We start from the raw sequence: 23,778 nt of genomic DNA on the forward strand, positions 1-23,778 counted from the left end.
AGATCATCAGTGTTATTTTCCCAGACATTAATTTTAATGCTATGGCTTGAATGTTTGTCCCCTCCAAAATTTATGTTGAAACTTACTTGCCATTGTAGTAGTATTAAGAGGTGGGGCCCTTAAGAGGTGATTAGGCTATGAGGGCTCCACTCCCATGGGTGGCAGTAGTGTTCTACAAGGGCCAGTTTGGCCCCCCTCACCCTCTCACCTTCTGCCATGTGATGATGCAGCATAAAGGCCCTCACAGAGGCTGGCATGTTGATGTTGGACTTCCCCGCCTCCAGGTTGTTAGTCAGTAAATTTCTGTTCATTATAAATTACCCAGTCTAAGGTGTTCTGTTATAGCAGCACAAAACTTAGACATTTAAAAAATTATACAGGTAGGGCCAGGAGTGGTAGCTTACGCCTGTAATCCTAGCACTTTGGGAGGCCAAGGTGAATGGATCACTTGAGTCCAGGAGTTTGAGCCCAGTCTGGGCAACATGGTGAAACCCCATCTCTATTAAAAATACACAAATTAGCCAGATTGGTGATGTGCACCTATAGTGCCAGCTACTCGGCTGAGGTGGGAGGATCACCTGAGTGTGGAGAGTTCAAGGCAGCAGTGAGTCGAGATTGTGCCGTTGCACTCTAGCCTGGGCAACAGAGTGAGACACATCTCAAAAAAAAAAAAGTTATAAAGGTAAGTAAAAATCTAACATTTGGAACCATTGCTGCCATGAGTTTGAATTATTCTATACCACTGGTCTTCATGCTAAAGTTGGGTGGAGCAAGGGCCAGCAGAGGTAATATTCAGAGTTTTTAAAAATAAAAGCTTTGGAGTTCAGTGCATTCATTTCATGTGTATAGATATGCAGCTTCCTCCAAGAGCAGAATCCTCCTCACCCCATCTCATAATGGCTTTGGTTTTGTACAGGATGAATAACAGCAAACTAGAGGGAGTGAATACCTGAGACATCTACAGTCACTGTAGATGATCTCTGATATGCTTATATGAATTGTTTTAAATTATCAGGAAAATAAACATAAAAATTTAACAATTCTTGCAGAACTTCTAGAATCCCAAGAACACTGCACTTCATTTAGTCAGAGAACTGGAAAAGTTTGGTTGACATGATAGTAACACTACTTCCATCAGCCAGGGATAATGTGGAAGTTTCTAGATCATGCAAAGTTGCCATAGCCCTTTTGCATGAAGTGATATGAGATTATTGGATACTCTTCATTCAACAGATATTTATTAAGTACTTGCTATGTACCAGGCATTGTTACAGATTCTGAGGATATAGCTGTGAACAAAACAAATTCTCTGCCCTCGTGGAGCTTACGTTCTAGTGAGAAGACAGACAATAAATACAAAATCACACAAGATCATTTTAGTGATAAGTAGCTGACAGAAATAAAATAGGGTAATAGGCTAAAGTGTAATAGAAGGAGAAGACATTTATTTATTTTGAGTGGTAAGAGAAGGCCTCCCACGGAGGTTACCTTTCACCTACAAGGCATTGCAGAAAAGGGGTTGGGCACTTTGGGGGATGTGGAGGGTGGGAGAAGAGGAGACGGAAGTATCAAGCTATGCCTCTGATCTGCAATAAGGGATCTGAATGTTATTCTAATCGCAATAAGTAAGCCATTGGAGAGTTTTTAAAGCAAGACATTTGATTAATGCCTTAAACAGATCACTTTGGCACTTTGGAGAATGGACAGTAGACAGCCTGGAAAGGAGCCCTGGAATTAAGAGGCTTCTGCAGTATTTCAGGCAAAGACATACTGGTGGTTTAGACTAGGTATGGCGGCAGTGGTGGGGAGGGGCTGGATTCCTGTTGTTTAGAGGCACAGCCTAGGACTTGTGAGTTAGGATGGGGCACAAAGAAAATTGCATCTTTAGATGAATCAAGGATGAATTGAGGAGTCAAGGATGAATCTCAGGTTCTGGCCCAAGTGGCTGGAGGCACAGTGGTGCCACTTTCTGAGATGAGAAAGTTACAGAAGCAGCAGGGTGGGGGACGCATGAGGAACAGGGTTTTGAAAATTCCAGGAACAGGGTTTGAGGGATATGAATTGTCTTCAGCTGTTTTGTGCTGCTATAACACAGTACCTGAGACTGGATGATTTATAATGAGCAGAAATTTATTTTTTACAGTTCTGGAGGCTGGAAAGTCCAAGGTTGAGGGGCCTGCATGTGACAACAGCCTTCTCGCTGTGTCATCCCAGGGCAAAGGGTGGAAGGGTAACAGTTCACTTAAGAGAGGGCTGAACTTGTTTTTATAACAAACCCACTCTCCTGATAATGACACTAATCCATTCATGAGAGTAGAGTCCTTTAGACCCCATCACCTCTTAAGGGTTCCACCTCTCAACACTGCTGCACTGGGGATTAAATTTCCAACACATGAACTTTGGGGGACACTTGCAAACCACAACATGGACCTCCTACAGGAATGACCCCTCGCCAAAGTCCTTCTTCCTGCTAATGGCTCTCTTAACTCTGGAGTTCAGTACATGCATTTCTACAGGGTACAACATAGCAAAAGACAGAGGACCCACTTCAAACTTCTATATGTGGCTTAGTTCAGTGGGAAGCTCAATATGACATGTGAGTTTTTCTTGAGACTTTTAATGGCAAGACAGTCATGTTTCAGCTTCTTATTTTAGTTGAGGATGAGAGTGGAGAAACCAAGGGAGTAACTGGGGCAGTCAACTACCATTTATTCAGTGTTTGCAAATGTGAAAGACAGGCAAGTAGGTTATCTATTATCTCTTTTAATTCTCACAGCAAACTTGCAAGATAAATAATCTATATCTACATCTTACAGATAGAGAAATTTAGGCTTTGAGCAGGGAAGTGGCCTGCAGAACATCCCAGAGGTAAAAGTAGCAGCAGAAGTAATTTGCTGAGAGCCTGCTATATAAGCTAAGTGTCTTCCATATGTTGTCTATTTTAATCTTCACAACAACCCTATCATAACCATAATTTCCATTTTATAGATGAGAAAATGGAGAAGTTAAGTGCACTGTCCAGGCCACACAGTAAATGGACTCAGAGTTTGAACACCGTTGTCTGACTTGAACACAGCTGGCCTTGGAACTCACTTCTGAATGATGTCAAAGCCCTGCTTTTTGCACTCTTCCATCCTGCCGTATCATTGATGGAAATAATGTGTGCCCTAAAATAAAGCCCTATAAAGCAAATACTCTCTCTCTTAGTGGTCTCCGCATTTCAATTTGTTTATTTCTTAACCATTTCTAATTTCTATTTTGTGGCATGTTTTATAAAGCATATAATGGACTTGGACAGTATAATATGATAATGTTTCTAACTAAATAAAATTATTGGGCTATATGTACATAGTTTGTTGGTTAGGTGTGGCCGCAGAAGAGTCTAAAGAATTTTAAATTAGATGGCCGAATAGGAACAGCTCCAGTCTACAGCTCCCAGCGTGAGTGACACAGAAAATGGGTGATTTCTGCATTTCCATCTGAGGTACCAGGTTCATCTCACCGGGAAGTGTCGGACAGTGGGTGCAGGACAGTGGGTGCAGCACACCGAGCGTGAGCCGAAGAAGGATGAGGCATCGCCTCACCCGGGAAGCGCAAGGGGTCAGGAAATTCCCTTTCCTAGTCAAAGAAAGGGGTGACAGATGGCACCTGGAAAATCGGGTCACTCCCACCCTAATACTGCGCTTTTCCAACAGTCTTGGCAAACGGCACACCATGAGATTATATTCCGCACCTGGCTCAGAGGGTCCTACGCCCACGGAGCCTCACTCATTACTACCACAGCAGTCTGAGATCAAACTGCAAGGCGACAGCAAGGCTAGGGGAGGGGTGCCTGCCATTGCCGAGGCTTGAGTAGGTAAACAAAGCAGCCAGGAAGCTCGAACAGGGTGGAGCCCACCACAGCTCAAGGAGGCCTGCCTGCCTCTGTAGACTCCACCTCTGGGGGCAGGGCACAGACAAACAAAAAGACAGCAGTAACCTCTGCAGACTTAAATGTCCCGGACTGACAGCTTTGAAGAGAGCAGTGGTTCTCCCAGCACACAGCTGGAGATCTGAGAATGGACAGACTGCATCCTCAAGTGGGTCCATGACCCCTGAGTAGCCTAACTGGGAGGCACCCCCCAGTAGGGGCAGACTGACACCTCACATGGCCAGGTACTCCTCTGAGACAAAACTTCCAGAGGAACAATCAGGCAGCAACATTTTCCGTTCACCAATAGCCGCTGTTCTGTAGCCTCCGCTGCTGATACCCAGGCAAACAGGGTCTGGAGTGGACTTCCAGCAAACTCCAACAGACTTGTAGCTGAGGGTCCTGACTGTTAGAAGGAAAACTAACAAACAGAAAGGACATCCACACCAAAACCCCATCTGTATGTCACCATCATCAAAGACCAAAGGAGATAAAACCACAAAGACGGGGAAAAAACAGCAGAAAAACTGGAAACTCTAAAAATCAGAGCGCCTCTCCTCCTCCAAAGGAACACAGCTCCTCACTAGCAACAGAACAAAGCTGGAAGGAGAATGACTTTCACAAGATGAGAGAAGGCTTCAGATGATCAAACTACTCCGAGCTAAAGGAGGAAGTTCGAACCCGTGGCAAAGAAGTTAAAAACCTTGAAAAAAAATTAGATGAATGGCTAACCAGAATAACCAATGCAGAGAAGTCCTTAAAGGACATGACAGAGCTGAAAACCAAGACACGAGAACTACGTGACGAATGCACAAGCCTCAGTAGCCAATTTGATCAACTAGAAGAAAGGGTATCAGTGATGGAAGATCAAATGAATGAAAGGAAGTGAGAAGAGAAGTTTAGAGAAAAAAGAATAAAAAGAAACGAACAAAACCTCCAAGAAATTTGGGACTATGTGAAAAGACCAAATCTACATCTGATTGGTGTACCTGAAAGTGACGAAGAGAATGGAACCAAGTTGGAAAACACTCTGCAGGATATTATCCAGGAGAACTTGCCCAATCTAGCAAGGCAGGCCAATATTCAAATTCAGGAAATACAGAGAACGCCACAAAGATACTCCTTGAGAAGAGCAACTCCAAGACACATAATTGTCAGATTCACCAAAGTTGAAATGAAGGAAAAAATGTTAAGGGCAGCCAGAGAGAAAGGCCAGGTTACCCACAAAGGGAAGCCCATCAGACTAACAGCTGATCTCTCGGCAGAAACTCTACAAGCCAGAAGAGAGTGGGGGCCAATGTTCAACACTCTTAAAGAAAAGAATTTTCAACCCAGAATTTCATATTCGGCCAAACTAAGCTTCATAAGTGAAGGAGAAATAAAACACTTTAAGACAAGCAAATGCTGAGAGATTTTGTCATCACCAGGCCTGCCCTAAAAGAGCTCCTGAAGGAAGCACTAAACATGGAAAGGAACAACCAGCACCAGCCACTGCAAAAACATGCCAAATTGTAAAGACCATCGAGGCTAGGAAGAAACTGCATCAAGTAACGAGCAAAATAACCAGCTAACATCATGATGATAGGATCAAATTCACACATAACAATATTAACCTCAAATGTAAATGGGCTAAACGCTCCAATTAAAAGACACAGACTGGCAAATTGGATAAAGAGTCAAGACCCATCAGTGTGCTGTGTTCAGGAAACCCAACTCACATGCAGAGACACACATTGACTCAAAATAAAGGGATGGAGGAAGATCTATCAAGCAAATGGAAAACAAAAAAAGGCAGGGGTTGCAATCCTAGTCTCTGATAAAACAGACTTTAAACCAACAAAGATCAAAAGAGACAAAGAAGGCCATTACATAATGGTAAAGGGATCAATTCAACAAGAAGAGCTAACTATCCTAAATATATATGCACCCAACACAAGAGCAGCCAGATTCATAAAGCAAGTCCTTAGAGACCTACAAAGAGACTTAGACTCCCACACAATAATAATGGGAGACTTCAACACCCCATTGTCAACATTAGAGAGATCGAGACAGAAAGTTAACAAGGATATCCAGGAATTGAACTCAGCTCTGCACCAAGTGGACCTAATAGACATCTACAGAACTCTCCACCCCAAATCAACAGAATATACATTCTTTGCAGCATCACACCACACCTATTCCAAAACTGACCACATAGTTGGAAGTAAAGCATGCCTCAGCAAATGTAAAAAGATAAATTATAACAAACTGTCTCTCAGACCACAGTGCAATCAAACTAGAACTCAGGATTAAGAAACTCACTCAAAACCGCTCAACTACGTGGAAACTGAACAACCTGCTCCTGAATGACTACTGGGTACATAATGAAATGAAGGCAGAAATAAAGATGTTCTTTGAAACCAACAAGAACAAAGACATAACATACCAGAAACTCTGGGACACATTCAAAGCAGTGTGTAGAGGGAAATTTATAGCACTAAATGCCCACAAGAGAAAGCAGGAAAGATCCAAAATTGACACCCTAACATCACAATTAAAATAACTAGAGAAGCAAGAGCAAACACATTCAAAAGCTAGCAGAAGGCAAGAAATAAATAAGATCAGAGCAGAACTGAAAGAAACAGAGATACAAAAAACCCTTCAAAAAATCAATGAATCCAGGAGCTGGTTTTTTGAAAAGATCAACAAAATTGATAGACCGTTAGCAAGACTAATAAAGAAGAAAAGAGAGAAGAATCAAATAGATGCAATAAAAAATGATAAAGGGGATATCACCACCCATCCCACAGAAATACAAACTACCATCAGAGAATACTATAAACACCTCTATGCAAATAAACTAGAAAATCTAGAAGAAATGGATAAATTCCTCAACACATACACCCTCCCAAGACTAAACCAGGAAGAAGTTGAATCTCTGAATAGACCAATAACAGGCTCTGAAATTGAGGCAATAATTAATAGCTTACCAACCAAAAAAAGTCCAGGACCAGATGGATTCACAGCCAAATTCTACCAGAGGTACAAGGAGGAGCTGGTACCATTCCTTCTGAAACTATTCCAATCAATAGAAAAAGAGGGAATCCTCCCTAACACATTTTATGAGGCTAGCATCATCCTGATACCAAAGCCTGGCAGAGACAAAATAAAAAAAGAGAATTTTAGACCAATATCCCTGATGAACATTGACGCAAAAATCCTTAATAAAATACTGGCAAACCAAATCCAGCAGCACATCAAAAAGCTTATCCACCATGATCAAGTGTGCTTCATCCCTGGGATGCAAGGCTGGTTCAACATACACAAATCAATAAACGTAATCCAGCATATAAACAGAACCAAAGACAAAAACCACATGATTATCTCAATAGATGCAGAAAGGGCCTTTGACAAAATTCAACAACCTTCATGCTAAAAACTCTCAATAAATTAGGTACTGATGGGATGTATCTCAAAATAATAAGAGCTATCTATGACAAACCCACAGCCAATATCATACTGAATGGGCAAAAACTGGAAGCATTCCCTTTGAAAACTGGCACAAGACAGGGATGCCCTCTCTCACCACTCCTATTCAACATAGTGTTGGAAGTTCTGGCCTGGGCAATCAGGCAGGAGAAGGAAATAAAGAGTATTCAATTAGGAAAAGAGGAAGTCAAATTGTCCCTGTTTGCATATGACATGATTGTATATCTAGGAAACCCCATCGTCTCAGCCCAAAATCTCCTTAAGCTGATAAGCAACTTCGGCAAAGTCTCAGGATACAAAATCAATGTGCAAAAATCACAAGCATTCTTATACACCAATAACAGACAAACAGAGAGCCAAATCATGAGTGAACTCCCATTCACAATTGCTTCAAAGAGAATAAAATACCTAGGAATCCAACTTACAAGGGACATGAAGGACCTCTTCAAGGAGAACTACAAACCACTGCTCAATGAAATAAAAGAGGACACAAACAAATGGAAGAACATTCCATGCTCATGGGTAGGAAGAATCAATATCATGAAAATGGCCATACTGCCCAAGGTAATTTATAGATTCAATGCCATCCCCATCAAGCTACCAATGACTTTCTTCACAGAATTGGAAAAAACTACTTTAAAGTTCATATGGAACCAAAAAAGAGCCCACACTGCCAAGTCAATCCTAAGCCAAAAGAACAAAGCTGGAGGCATCATGCTACCTGACTTCAAACTATACTACAAGGCTACAGTAACCAAAACAGCATGGTACTGGTACCAAAACAGAGATATAGACCAATGGAACGGAAAAGAGCCCTCAGAAATAATACTACACATCTACAACCATCTGCTCTTTGACAAACCTGACAAAAACAAGAAATGGGGAAAGGATTCCCTATTTAATAAACGGTGCTGGGAAAACTGGCCAGCCATATGTAGAAAGCTGAAACTGGATCCCTTCCTTACACCTTATACAAAAATTAATTCAAGATGGATTAAAGACTTCAATGTTAGACCTAAAACCATAAAAACCCTAGAAGAAAACCTAGGCAATACCATTCAGGACATAGGCATGGGCAAGGACTTCATGTCTAAGACACCAAAGCAATGGCAACGAAAGCCAAAATTGACAAATGGGATCTAATTAAACTAAAGAGCTTCTGCACAGCAAAAGAAGCTACCATCAGAGTGAACAGGCAACCTACAGAATGGGAGAAAATTTTTGCAATCTACTCATCTGACAAAGGGCTAATATCCAGAATCTACAATGAACTCAAACAAATTTACAAGAAAAAAACAAACAACCCCATCAAAAAGTGGGCGAAGGATATGAACAGACACTTCTCAAAAGAAGACATTTATGCAACCAAAAGACACATGAAAAAATGCTCATCATCACTGGCTATCAGAGAAATGCAAATCAAAACCACAATGAGATACCATCTCACACCAGTTAGAATGGCGATCATTAAAAAATCAGGAAACAACAGGTGCTGGAGAGGATGTGGAGGAATAGGAACACTTTTACACTCTTGGTGGGACTGTAAACTAGTTCAACCATTGTGGAAGTCAGTGTGGCGATTCCTCAGGGATCTAAAACCAGAAACACCATTTGACCCAGCCATCCCATTGCTGGGCATATGCCCAAAGGATTATAAATCATGCTGCTATAAAGACATGTGCACACGTATGTTTATTGCGGCACTATTCACAATTGCAAAGACTTGGAACCAACCCAAATGTCCAACAATGACAGACTGGATTAAGAAAATGTGGCACGTATATACCATGGAATACTATGCAGCCATAAAAAATGATGAGTTCATGTCCTTTGTGGGGACATGGATGAAGCTGGAAACCATCCTTCTCAGCAAACTATTGCAAGGACAAAAAACCAAACACCGCATGTTCTCACTGATAGGTGGGAATTGAACAATGAGAACATATGGACACAGGAAGGGGAACATCACACACCAGGGCCTGTTGTGGGGTAGGGTGGGGGGATAGCATCAGGAGATATATCTAATGTTAAATGAAGAGTTAATGGGTGCAGCACACCAACATGGCACATGTATACATATGTAACAAACCTGCACATTGTGCACATGTACCCTAAAACTTAAAGTATAATTTAAAAAAAAGAACAAAAACAAAACGTATTTGCAAGGTTCCCAGTATAAAAAAAAAGAATTTTAAGTTATAGTCTGTAAAAATTGTGACTAATCTCTCCCATGTGTTGAGTATATCTGTGTTACAGGAATGAATCGTAAATAGGGAGGAGCCACTTTCTCTGACTCATTATACAGTACTTAAGACACAGTAAAGGCAGCAATGATGGTAGGAGATCTGCAATGTCAGCTACACGTCAGGCACTGTGTGAATGACACCACTCTAAGAGGTAGTACTAGAGTAGAGGATATTACTTTAGAAGGATCACATGGCGTTCACAAATGCCAGAGCCAGGATTTGCAAGTAAGCCTCACACTAGAGATGCTGTGCTCTTCTGTAAAATGCAGGAGAAATTTCTTTTCTTGTAAGTTTTTATCTCTTAAGAGGGGGGAGAAAAAGGCCTCTGGCTTGGTTTTAACTTCATATAATTCTGAATCTTCCCTCAAGGCATTAAAAAAGAAACCTCAAACCAGCTAAGCATTTGACAATTAAGCACTGCTATTTCAGCTTTGGAGACCCTCCCCAACAGCCTGAAGCCTCCTAGAACTGCTCTTGGATAGCAGGTTGACTAGCTTATACTTGCTTTCTTAGGGGCTGTTACAGATTGAATGCTTGTGTCCCTCAAATTCATATGATGAAGCTCTAATCCCCAGTGTGGTTGTATTTGGACACAGGGCCTTTAAGGAGGTCATAAAGGTGGGGCCCTGACCCAACAGGATTAGTGTCCTTTAAGAAGGGATAGCAGAGGCTGGTGAATTCCTCCATACTCATTCTCCCTGGCTTGCCAGTGCTCTGGCATGTGCTTGTGCTCTCTCTCTCTCTCTCTCTCTCTCTCGACTGTGCATGCACAGTGAGAAGGCAGCCATCTACAAGCAGGAAGGGGTCTTCACCAGAACTGAATTGGCCAACACGTTGATTTGGACTTGTAGCCTCTAGAACTGTGAGAAAATAAATTTCTGTTGTTTAAGCTGCCAAGTCTATGGTATTTCATGGCAGCCTTGAGCTGATTAATAAAGGGGCCAATGGCTCTTAGTTTTCTGTCATGAAAAGAGAGAGAAAGAAATGGAGATAATTAGGAGAGAAGGCAGGTCATTAGGGAAAAACATGTCAAAGAAAGTTGTAATTAAGGATGTTCTCTTTCCTACCCCTCTCCCCACAGCCTTAGGCTACAAAAGACTGAACTTCCAGTTACATTTGTTAAATATGCAGTTCAGCCTTCTCAGCTACACACCTCCGGGAAGAGGTCTTACCCAGGGAACTTATTAAAGTCCAATGTTCAGGAAATCTAGCATAGGCAAATGAATAAATAAAATCCTGCAACTCTTGGGATTTTTCAGAAAGGGATTTTTCTCACTTTCTAGGAAGTGTACAAAAGTATCCCTCTTCAATACCACGTCTCAAAGATGTGGGAGAAAAGTGAACTCTAAACAGGGTTGACAACCTCAGGGTATTTATTTTAGAGTACAAGGATAAAGGTACTTTTTTTTGAAAAGCATTTTATAACATGAATATTTCTCTGTTCTTCAGTTTGGACACAATTGAAGCCATCATTAATACAAATTCATAACTTACAACTTTTAGAGCTTTGGTCTGAAAACCCTATTACACCAGTTTAGAGGGTAGGAATTCACATGTTTTTAAATTCTACCTGGCTTGCCTGGCACTCCTGGAGCATTCAGGGACAGCTGCTGGCACGCTGTCCGTGGGTGTACAACAGTCCTACATCTGTGTGGGTGGGCTGTTATGAGAGCTAGCCCACCAGGAGAAGGAGGAGGACAGCAGCACCTGCTTGTTTTTTTTTTTTAAAGCATGGCCAGAGAGTTTAGCAACATAAAGAACATTCTTAGTTGTAGCCTTCTTGTCTTTCTAGGGTAAAACAAAAACCTTTGAAAATTCCACCCCACCCTTATTTTATCTTTAAATAGGAATGGCAAGCTTGGCTGCTAAAATCAGTCTAGTTACACAATCAGCACAATTGGGAATTCTCTGGTGAAAGAATAAATTAGAAGCTCTCAGCTGGGCGCGGTGGCTCAAGCCTGTAATCCCAGCACTTTGGGAGGCTGAGGTGGGCAGATTGCTTGAGCTCGGGAGTTCAAGACCAGCCTGGGCAACATGGGAAACCCCCATGTCTACTAAAAATACAAAAATTAGCCAGGTGTGATGGTGTGCGTCTGTAGTCCCAGCTACTCAGGAGGCTAAAGTGGGGAAGATGAGCCCAGGGAGGTTGAGGCTGCAGTGAGCCGTGATGGCATCACTGCACTCTAGCCTGGGTCATGGACTGAGACCCTGTTTCAAGAAAAAAAAAAAAAAAGCTCACATAGGATTTTAGTGGAATACCTACTTAACCCAGCTACGGTATGTTTTACATATCGTATATACGGTATGTTTTGTATATCGTATATATACTTTCTGTCAAAGCTTTTGTCTAGAATGTCCCAGGTAATCAACACAGAGTGAAATGAGGGATTCTGTAAAAAATCAAGGGCACTGAGACTGTAGCAGAGTTTTAACATTCTATTGTTGAAAAACAAATGATATAAGGTATCCTGGCTGGTATCCTAGTGTGTAAGACACATAAGAACCATGGAGGACATGGAGCTAGTAAAGAGCCCCTCAGAGTGATTTCCCTATACTTCAGAAGACAATTTAGTTAGAAAAGCAAAGGGGAAAAAATTCCAGTTTGCTTGGTCACAGAGGTAGTCTGAAAGAGGTTTGAACTGTGCTGTTCCATCTACATGCTATAGTACCAGATAAGCAACATGGTGTATGCTTCCCATACACCACTGAAAATTCTTCCCAAGTCAAAGGCAGGAATTAATAGGATGCAGAATAGATGGTCTCAATAATTCTGTAACTGTGGCTGCCATTTTAGGTTAATACAGAGAGGCTGTCTCAAAAATGATACCAAGAGCCACTCTGGGTCTTTTTATGTCTACCAAAAAAAAAAAAAAAAAAAGTCCCCAAACAGATTGTTAACCCCTGACACCTACATCAGTGGATCAGTGTTCTTGCCAGAAGCAAAACTAATACCAACACATCTAAGCTGCCCTCTTCTAATGTCTACTAACAAGGTCACTCTTGCAGAGCTACCAGAAGTTACCACTATTCAATGAAAATACAACTTTAAAAATGACTCCAGACCCATGGTATTGTTTACAAATCACATTCCCAGAGTCTTTTCTGGAAGCCACCATTTCCTAAATTGCTTCCAGCAGTATGCTTTTTATTCTTGGCTATTCCTCTATGGAATTTAATAAATATTCATCAACAGAGCACAGCACAATTCATTCAGCCACTTTCATTTTTATCAGTTCCACAGAAGGCTTTAGACTTTGCTGGAAACCTCTGGGAGATGCCAGTGGTTGACAATAAGAAGCTTTTGTGAGGTCCTTGGGGAGACGGGTGGAGAAGAGAAAATAAGGTTAATATCTGTTACCATAAGCCACTTCCTGAACCTTATCAGGAGTTATACACCACTGTGAGCATCAACAGTGTGCTTGTCTGTGGCTGTTCTGTGATAAACTATAAAAGACCCAATATCTTTTTTAAATGAATGGGTAGGAATCAAGTTAATTCACAGTGATTTATCAGACAGGAATCATTTAATATGCCAAATCAATTCTTATGTACTACTTAAGTCTGATTGCATATTTCAGCACTCATTTATTTTCAGATTATCCATCAGCATGGATTATTCAGACTTTGAAAGAAAAAATGATTTTAATGTATTTTTTTGAGCCTTCAAAATGACATACGTACAGAACAATATTTCCTAAGTAATAAATTTTATAGTTACTTATAATGATAAACACCATTTTTTCCATACAAGATCTGAGCTCAGCTATTAATTTTACAGTCTTTTGGAAACATACAAATACACTACCAACACACAAAAAATCTTGATATATTTCCAACAAGTTGTTTATGAACAGTTGAAACTCTCTTATAGTTTTCTGAAATGCCAGTCAAAACACCTTTTTGAAGAGAAGTGATATCTGCTGATGAGTTTACAAATATCATTTAAGAAATATAGTACTTCTGGCATTCTGATGTTTGTATTTTTCTTGCATGCGTCTACTATTTGTTCTCTAAATTTACTCTACATTGGCTTTGACCAGATTTTTGGCTTTTTCGTTTTTCTACTTACTGGAATGCCTGTGAAAGTGACCGGAGGAGATTGCCAGGAAATGCTGAAGCTGCTGCCATTGGGGGTGAACTTGGCCGATCCTGGGATGGTCACAGGGGGTGTGGCCTGTCAAATAAAAAACAGAGAAAGCTGTTATGAAGGAATATTTTCCTTTGGAGCTTTAAGCTCTTATTACCAAAGGAGGACCTCAGAAATGGTCTCAGCTATATTAATAACTTGGACTAATTATCTAATAGGAAGAGATGAAACAAGGTTAAAGGGAGTAGCCAGAAATAAACTTTGTATATATACCTAAGCAAGCTATCTAAGGTATAAAAAGAGATGGTTTTTGACTGTTGATTTCTGAAAAGAAATTTTATTATGTGTACATATACCTATTTTAGGATACCTGTGAGGTAGAATTCTTCACTATAAACTTGGGGAATATACCCTGCTATACTGTGAGGGTGGGTGTAAACTAGTACAATGTTCTTGGAAGGTAATTTGACAATACATATAAAAATTCTTAGCATTCTCTGTGTTAGCTATTCCACTCTAGGCATTCATTCTAAAGAAATGTACGCAAGAATGTTCCTTGCACAACTATATATTATAAAAAACAATTGGGGCTGGGCATGGTGGCTCATGCCTGTACTCCCAGCACTTAGAGTCAGAAGCAGGAGGATCGCTTAAGCCCAGAGTTTGAGACCAGCGAGGGCAACACAGTGAGACTTCGTCTGTACTAAAATTAAAAAAAATTAGCCAGGGGTGGTGGTATCTGTAGTTCCAGCTACTCTGGAGACGGAGGCAGGAAGATTATGTGAGCCCAGGAGTTCGAGGTTGCAGTGAACTATGATCATGCCACTGCACTCCAGCCTGACAACAGAGTGAAATCTTGTCTCAAAAAAAAAAAAAAAAAAAAGGAAACACCACAAATGCCCAGTAATAGGGAAAAAGGTAAATAAATCATGATATACCTACAGAGTAATTCAAAATGTTGTTAAAATGGCATAAAAACAGACACATATACCAATGGAACAAAACAGGGAACCAAGAAATAAGTCCACATATTTACAACCAACTGATTTTTGACCAAGGCGATGAGAATATACACTGGGGAAAGGACATCCTCTTCAATAAATGCTGCTGGGAAAACTGGATATCCACATGCAGAAACATGAAACTAGACCCCTAGCTCTTGTCATTTACAAACATTCACTCAAAATGGATTAAAAACTTAAATGTAAGACCCTAAACTATAAAACTACTGGAAGAAAACACAAGAAAAACACTCTAGGACATGGGCCCAGGCAAATGTTTTTATGGCTAAGACTTCAAAAGCACAAGATACAAACAAACAAAATAGACAAATGTGACTACATTAAACTAAAAAGCTTCTGCACAGCACAAGAAACAATCAACAGAGTGAGGAGCAACCTGTTGAATGTGAGAAAATATCCCCAAACTATTCATCTGACAAGAGACTACTATCCAGAATATACAATGAATTCAAACAACTCAATAGCAAAAACCAAATTCCATTAAAAAGTGGGCAAAGGACCTGAATAAAAGTTTTTCAAAAGCACACATACAAATGACCAATAGGTACATGAAAAAATGCTCAACGTCACTAATATCAGAAAAATGTGTATCAAAACCACAATGAGGTATCATCTCACCCTAGTTAGATTGGCTATTATTAAAAAGATGAAAAATAACAGATGCTGGTGAGGAAGCAGAGAAAAGGGATCTTTTATATACTGTTGGTGAGAATGTAAACTAATACACCTATTATGGAAAACAGTATGGAGATTTCTCAAAATCTAAAAACAGAACTACCATATAATCCAGCAATCCTGCTACTGGGTATTTATCTAAAGGAAAGGAAATCAGCCTATCAAAGGGATACCTGCACTCTCATGTTTATTGCAGCACTATTCACAATAGCAAAGATAATATGGAATCAACCTAAGTGTCCATCAACAGATGAAGTGTCAAAATGTGGTAAGAACACAATGGAATACTATTCAGCCATTAAAAAGAATGATATCCTGTCATTTGCAGCCATATGAATGGAACTAGAGGTCATTATGTAAGTGAAATAAGCTAGGCACATGAAGATAAACATCACATGTTCTCACTCACATGTGGGAAATACAATAATTGATGTCATGGAGGTAGAGAATAAAGTGATAGTTACGGGAGGTGGGGAAGGGTGTGATGGGAACAAGGTAGGGAGAGATGTTGGTTAGTAGGTACAAACATACAGTTAGATAGAAAGAATGAGTACTAATGTTTGATAGCAGAGTAGGATGGCTATAGCTAACAGCAATGTATTTTATATTTCAAAATAGCTAGAAGAGAGGACTGGAAATGTTCCCCACATGCAGAAATGATAAATACACAAGGTGATTAATATTCAAAATACCCTGACTTGATTATTACACATCCTATGCATATAACAAGATGTTCTGTGTACCCCACAAATACGTATAAATATTAGGCATCAATTTTTAAAATACTGTTGTTGAAGAAGATTCATTGGCATGGGAAAATGTTCATGATATATTAAATAGAAAAAATAAAATACAGTAAAAACAGTTCTGCAACAGATCCCTTTTAAAAACTGCATATATATAAACACAGAACAAAGTCTTGAAGTACATACAAAAAATATTAACTAAGGTTTGGAATTAGGGATGAATTTTCTTTCTTTACTGTGTTTAATATTTTCTATGCTGAACATTTATAATTTCTATAAACAGAAAAGTCTCAATATTTCTAAGTTTATGCTTTGGGAAGGACCTTGTAGATCAACTAGTGTGTGTTCCAACTCTCTCATTATATAGATGAGTTGTCTTTTACTCATAGGCCAGCTGGCCCCTGGTTTTGGTCAAGGTCAAAGTGATTGCTCTCACAGTCCCCTGCAAGTCACCTGATAAGCATGGTCAGTGTGCACGAGGTAGAGGGTGGTGGGAGCTGAGCGGCTCAAGGGCGTCATCAACTTAGTCTCCGTTTTGGCACAAGGAGTTTCTGTTCGGCTTGAATCCGGGATGGGGAAAGTAGGAGGTGAAGCCAGGGACTGGGAAGGTGAGACCGGGGCCAGGCTGCTCAGCCCGTCTGCCACTGAGTCTGTGTTGAGCTTGATCTCAGTGTAGTAAAAGTCCTCTTCTCCATCACTGTAGTCAGAGTCTCCAACGCGCCTAATGCAAAAGAGAGGAAAACAATCATACTAAGCCAATCTGTTTTCTTGTCTTGAAATCTTTCACATTCATTTCCCCTGTCTGGATTGCTTTTCCTCCCTCTTGTTTGCCTTGCAAACTCTTCCTTATCCTGCAGCACTCAGTTCAACTGTCCACTTCCAGGGAACCCTTCCTTGATGTCTTAAAGCAATTCATTAATTCATTCACTCATTCAATCAATTATTCAACAATGATTTATTGAGAATCTAGTATGTTCAGGCACTGTTCCAGGGTCTCCTGATAACACAGTGAATAAAATATAGACTCCACCCTGATGGAACTTATAGTGGGAACTTACAGGCAGATAAGAAACCCCTAAAGAAATAGATATTTATTAAGTGGGAGTAAATAATGTGTATACATGGACATAGAAAGTGAAATAATAGACATTAGAGACTTTCAAATGGGGAGGGTGGGAGGGAGGTGAGGGATGAGAAATGACTTAAGGGGTACCACGTTCACTATTTGGATGTTGGTTACACTAAAAGTCCAGGCTTTATCACTGTGCAACACAGCCATGTAACAAAACTGCACTTGTACCCCTCATTCAATCTCTGATAACAGAGATTTAAAAAATTAAAAAATTAAAAAAAAAACCTAGGAGGAGCCAAGATGGCCGAATAGGAACAGCTCCGGTCTCCAGCTCCCAGCCCCAGTGACACAGAAGACGGGTGATTTCTGCATTTCTGCTTGAGGTACCGCTTTCATCTCACTGGGGAGTGCCTAACAGTGGGTGCAGGACAGTCGGTGAAGCGCACTGTGCGCAAGCCGAAGCAGGGCGAGGCATTGCCTCACTCGGGAAGCGCAAGGGGTCAGGGAGTTCCCTTTCCTAGTCAAAGAAAGGGGAAACAGACGGCACCTGGAATATCGGGTCAGTCCCATCCTAATACTGCGCTTTTCCAACGGGCCTGGAAAACGGCACACTAGGAGATTGTGTCCCGCACCTGGCTCGGAGGGTCCTATGCCCACGGAGTCTCGCTGATTGCTAGCACAGCAGTCTGAGATAAAGCTGCAAGGCGGCAGCGAGGCTGGGGGAGGGGCGCCCGCCATTGCCCAGGCTTGCTTAGGTAAACAAAGCAGCCAGGAAGCTCGAACTGGGTGGAGCCCACCACAGCTCAAGGAGGCCTGCCTGCCTCTGTAGGCTCCACCTCTGGGGGCAGGGCACAGACAACCAAAAACTCAGCAAGAACCTCCACAGACTTAAATGTCCCTGTCTGACTGACAGCTTTGAAGAGAGTAGTGGTTCTCCCAGCACGCAGCTGGAGATCTGAGAACGGACAGACTGCCTCCTAAAGTGGGTCCCTCACCCCTGAGCAGCCTAACTGGGAGGCACCCCCCAGTAGGGACAGACTCACACCTCATTCAGCCGGGTACTCCTCTGAGACAAAACTTTCAGAGGAACTATCAGACAGCTGAATTTGTGGTCTCACGAAAATCCGCTGTTCTGCAGCCACCGCTGCTGACACCCAGCCAAACAGGGTCTGGAGTGGACCTCTAGTAAACTCCAACAGACCTGCAGCTGAGGGTCCTGTCTGGTAGAAGGAAAACTAACAAACAGAAAGGACATCCACACCAAAAACCCATCTGTACATCACCATCATCAAAGACAAAAAGTAAATAAAACCACAAAGATGGGGAAAAAACAGAGCAAAAAACTGGAAACTCTAAAAAACAGAGCACCTCTCCTCCTCCAAAGGAACGCAGTTCCTCACCAGCAACGGAACAAAGCTGGATGGAGGATGACTTTGACGAGTTGAGAGAAGAAGGCTTCAGACGATCAAACTACTCTGAGCTACGAGAGGAAATTCAAAACAATAGCAAAGAAGTTAAAAACTTTGAAAAAAAATTAGAAGAATGGATAACTAGAATAACCAATGGAGAGAAGGGCTTAAAGGAGCCGATGGAGCTGAAAGCCAAGTTTCGAGAACTACGCGAAGATTGCAGAAGCCTCAGTAGCAGATGCGATCAACTGGAAGAAAGGGTATCGCTGATGGACAATGAAATGAATGAAATGAAGACAGAAGGGAAGTTTAGAGAAAAAAGAATAAAAAGAAATGAACAAAGCCTCCAAGAAATTTGGGACTATGTGAAAAGACCAAACCTACATCTGATTGGTGTACCTGAAAATGATGGGGAGAATGGAACCAAGTTGGAAAACACTCTGCAAGATATTATCCAGGAGAACTTCCCCAATCTAGCAAGGCAGGCCAGCATTCAGATTCAGGAAATACAGAGAACGCCACAAAGATACTCCTTGAGAAGAGCAACTCCAAGACACATAATTGTCAGATTCACCAAAGTTGAAATGAAGGAAAAAATGTTAAGGGCAGCCAGAGAGAAAGGTCGGGTTACCCACAAAGGGAAGCCCATCAGACTAACAGCTGATCTCTCGGCAGAAACTCTACAAGCCAGAAGAGAGTGGGGGCCGATATTCAACATTCTTAAAGAAAAGAATTTTCAACCCAGAATTTCCTATCCCGCCAAACTAAGCTTCATAAGTGAAGGAGAAATAAAATACTTTACAGACAAGCAAACGCTGAGTGATTTTGTCACCACCAGGCCTGCCCTAAAAGAGCTCCTGAAGGAAGCACTAAACATGGAAAGGAACAACCGGTACCAGCCACTGCAAAAATACGCCAAATTGTAAAGACCATCGAGGCTAGGAAGAAACTACAGCAACTAACATCATAATGACAGGATCAGATTCACACATAACAATATTAACGTTAAATGTAAATGGGCTAAATGCTCCAATCAAAAGACACAGACTGGCAAACTGGATAAGGAGTCAGGACCCATCAGTGTGCTGTATTCAGGAAACCCATCTCACGTGCAGAGACACACATAGACTCAAAATAAAGGGATGGAGGAAGATCTATCAAGCAAATGGAAAACAAAAAAAGGCAGGGGTTGCAATCCTAGTCTCTGATAAAAAAGACTTTAAACCAACAAAGATCAAAAGAGACAAAGAAGGCCATTACATAATGGTAAAGGGATCAATTCAACAAGAAGAGCTAACTATCCTAAATATATATGCACCCAACACAGGAGCACCCAGATTCATAAAGCAAGTCCTCAGTGACCTACAAAGGGACTTAAACTCTCACACAATAATAATGGGAGATTTTAACACCCCACTGTCAACATTAGACAGATCAACAAAACAGAAAGTTAACAAGGATATCCAGGAATTGAACTCAGCTCTACATAAAGTGGACCTAATAGACATCTACAGAACTCTCCACCCCAAGTCAACAGAATATACATTTTTTTCAGCACCACACCACACCTATTCCAAAATTGACCACATAGTTGGAAGTAAAGCTCTCCTCAGCAAATGTAAAAGAACAGAAATTATAACAAACTGTCTCTCAGACCACAGTGCAATCAAACTAGAACTCAGGATTAAGAAACTCGCTCAAAACCGCTCAACTACATGGAAACTGAACAACCTGCTCCTGAATGACTATTGGGTACATAATGAAATGAAGGCAGAAATAAAGATGTTCTTTGAAACCAACGAGAACAAAGACACAACATACCAGAATCTCTGGGACACGTTCAAAGCAGTGTGTAGAGGGAAATTTATAGCACTAAATGCCCACAAGAGAAAGCAGGAAAGATCCAAAATTGACACCCTAACATCACAATTAAAAGAACTAGAAAAGCAAGAGCAAATACATTCAAAAGCTAGCAGAAGGCTAGAAATAACTAAAATCAGAGCAGAACTGAAGGAAATAGAGACACAAAAAACCCTTCAAAAAATTAATGAATCCAGGAGCTGGTTTTTTGAAAAGATCAACAAAATTGATAGACCACTAGCAAGACTAATAAAAAAGAAAAGAGAGAAGAATCAAATAGATGCAATAAAAAACGAAAAAGGGGATATCACCACCGATCCCACAGAAATACAATCTACCATCAGAGAATACTACAAACACCTCTATGCAAATAAACTAGAAAATCTAGAAGAAATGGATAAATTCCTCGACAAATACACCCTCCCAAGACTAAACCAGGAAGAAGTTGAATCTCTGAATAGACCAATAACAGGTTCTGAAATTGTGGCAATAATCAATAGCTTACCAACCAAAATGAGTCCAGGACCTGATGGATTCACAGCTGAATTCTACCAGAGGTACAAGGAGGAACTGGTACCATTCCTTCTGAAACTATTCCAATCGATAGAAAAAGAGGGTATCCTCCCTAACACATTTTACGAAGCCAGCATCATCCTGATACCAAAGCCCGGCAGAGACATAACCAAAAAAGAGAATTTCAGACCAATATCCTTGATGAACATTGATGCAAAAATCCTCAATAAAATACTGGCAAACCGAATCCAGCAGCACATCAAAAAGCTTATCCACCATAATCAAGTGGCCTTCATCCTGGGATGCAAGGCTGGTTCAACATACGCAAATCAATAAATGTAATCCAGCATATAAACAGAACCAAAGACAAAAATCACATGATTATCTCAATAGATGCAGAAAAGGCCTTTGACAAAATTCAACAACCCTTCATGCTACAAACTCTCAATAAATTAGGTATTGATGGGATGTATCTCAAAATAATAAGAGCTATCTACGACAAACCCACAGCCAATATCATACTGAATGGGCAAAAACTGGAAGCATTCCCTCTGAAAACTGGCAAAAGATAGGGATGCCCTCTCTCACCGCTCCTATTCAACATAGTGCTGGAAGTTCTGGCCAGAGCAATCAGGCAGGAGAAGGAAATAAAGGGTATTCAATTAGGAAAAGAGGAAGTCAAATTGTCCCTGTTTGCAGACGACATGATTGTATATCCAGAAAACCCCATTGTCTCAGCCCAAAATCTCCTTAAGCTGATTAGCAACTTCAGCAAAGTCTCAGGATACAAAATTAATGTACAAAAATCACAAGCATTCTTGTACACCAATAACAGACAAACAGAGAGCCAAATCATGAGTGAACTCCCATTCACAATTGCTTCAAAGAGAATAAAATACCTAGGAATCCAACTTACAAGGGATGTGAAGGACCTCTTCAAGGAGAACTACAAACCACTGCTCAATGAAATAAAAGAGGATACAAACAAATGGAAGAACATTCCATGCTCATGGGTTGGAAGAATCAATATCGTGAAAATGGCCATACTGCCCAAGGTAATTTATAGATTCAATGCCATCCCCATCAAGCTACCAATGACTTTCTTCACAGAATTGGAAAAAACTACTTTAAAGTTCATATGGAACCAAAAAAGAGCCCGCATCGCCAAGTCAATCCTAAGCCAAAAGAACAAAGCTGGAGGTATCACGCTACCTGACTTTAAACTATACTACAAGGCTACAGTAACCAAAACAGCATGGTACTGGTACCACAACAGAGACATAGATCAATGGAACAGAACAGAGCCCTCAGAAATGATGCCGCATAGCTACAACTATCTGATCTTTGGCAAACCTTACAAAAACAAGAAATGGGGAAAGGATTCCCTATTTAATAAATGGTGCTGGGAAAACTGGCTAGCCATATGTAGAAAGCTGCAACTGGATCCCTTCCTTACACCTTATACAAAAATTAATTCAAGATGGATTAAAGACTTATATGTTAGACCTAAAACCATTAAAATCCTACAAGAAAACCTAGGCAATACCATTCAGGACATAGGCGTGGGCAAGGACTTCATGTCTAAAACACCAAAAGCAATGGCAACAAAAGCCAAAATCGACAAATGGGATCTCATTAAACTAAAGAGCTTCTGCACAGCAAAAGAAACTATCATCAGAGTGAACAGGCAACCTACAGAATGGGAGAAAATTTTTGCAACCTACTCATCTGACAAAGGGCTAATATCTAGAATCTACAATGAACTCAAATAAATTTACAAGAAAAAAACAAACAACCCCATCAAAAAGTGGGCAAAGGACATGAACAGACACTTCTCAAAAGAAGACATTTATGCAGCCAAAAAACACATGAAGAAATGCTCATCATCACTGGCCATCAGAGAAATGCAAATCAAAACCACAGTGAGATACCATCTCACACCAGTTAGAATGGCCATCCTTAAAAAATCAGGAAACAACAGGTGCTGGAGAGGATGTGGAGAAATAGGAACACTTTTACACTGTTGGTGGGACTGTAAACTAGTTCACCCATTGTGGAAGTCAGTGTGGCGATTCCTCAGGGATCTCAAACTAGAAATACCATTTGACCCAGCCATCCCATTACCGGGTATATACCCAAAGGACTATAAATCATGCTGCTATAAAGACACATGCACACGTATGTTTATTGCGGCACTATTCACAATAGCAAAGACTTGGAACCAACCCAAATGTCCAACAACAATAGACTGGATTAAGAAAATGTGGCACATATACACCATGGAATACTATGCAGCCATAAAAAATGATGAGTTCGTGTCCTTTGTAGGGACATGGATGAAACTGGAAAACATCATTCTCAGTAAACTATCGCAAGGACAAAAAACCAAACACCGCATGTTTTCACTCATAGGTGGGAATTGAACAATGAGAACTCATGGACACAGGAAGGGGAACATCACACTCCGGGGACTGTTGTGGGGTGGGGGGAGGGGGGAGGGACAGCATTAGGAGATACACCTAATGCTAAATGACGAGTTAATGGGTGCTGAAATCAACATGGCACATGGATACATATGTAACAAACCTGCACATTGTGCACATGTACCCTAAAACCCTAAAGTATAATAAAAAAAAAAAAAGAAGCAAAAACCTTAAAATTACATTGATCAATAATCTCAGAAGAAAAAAAATTAAAAAATAATTAAAAAAATAGATATTTAATATATCAGGTTTACTAAGCCCCAGAAAGAAAAATTCAGCAGCATAAT

At 40.7% G+C, this 23,778-nt stretch overlaps 1 protein-coding gene across 2 annotated transcripts in view; it reads right to left on the bottom strand.

The window, feature by feature from the left end:
* The window catches only part of ZNF704 (zinc finger protein 704), a 263,019-nt gene that overhangs the window by 16,851 nt on the left and 222,390 nt on the right, over window positions 1-23,778 (bottom strand). For both annotated transcript variants that reach the window (XR_010121895.1, XM_055286600.2), the window contains exons 6-7: window positions 16,608-16,875; window positions 13,694-13,798 (exon numbers count right to left, since the gene is read on the bottom strand). Coding sequence is in view for 1 of the 2 variants with exons in the window: in XM_055286600.2 (XP_055142575.1) it covers window positions 13,694-13,798; window positions 16,608-16,875 (373 nt within the window). In the remaining variant the exon portion in view is untranslated. The remainder of the gene's footprint in view (window positions 1-13,693; window positions 13,799-16,607; window positions 16,876-23,778) is intronic.

This window comes from Symphalangus syndactylus, chromosome 7, assembly GCF_028878055.3.
Source record: "Symphalangus syndactylus isolate Jambi chromosome 7, NHGRI_mSymSyn1-v2.1_pri, whole genome shotgun sequence".
Lineage (NCBI taxonomy): Eukaryota > Metazoa > Chordata > Mammalia > Primates > Hylobatidae > Symphalangus > Symphalangus syndactylus.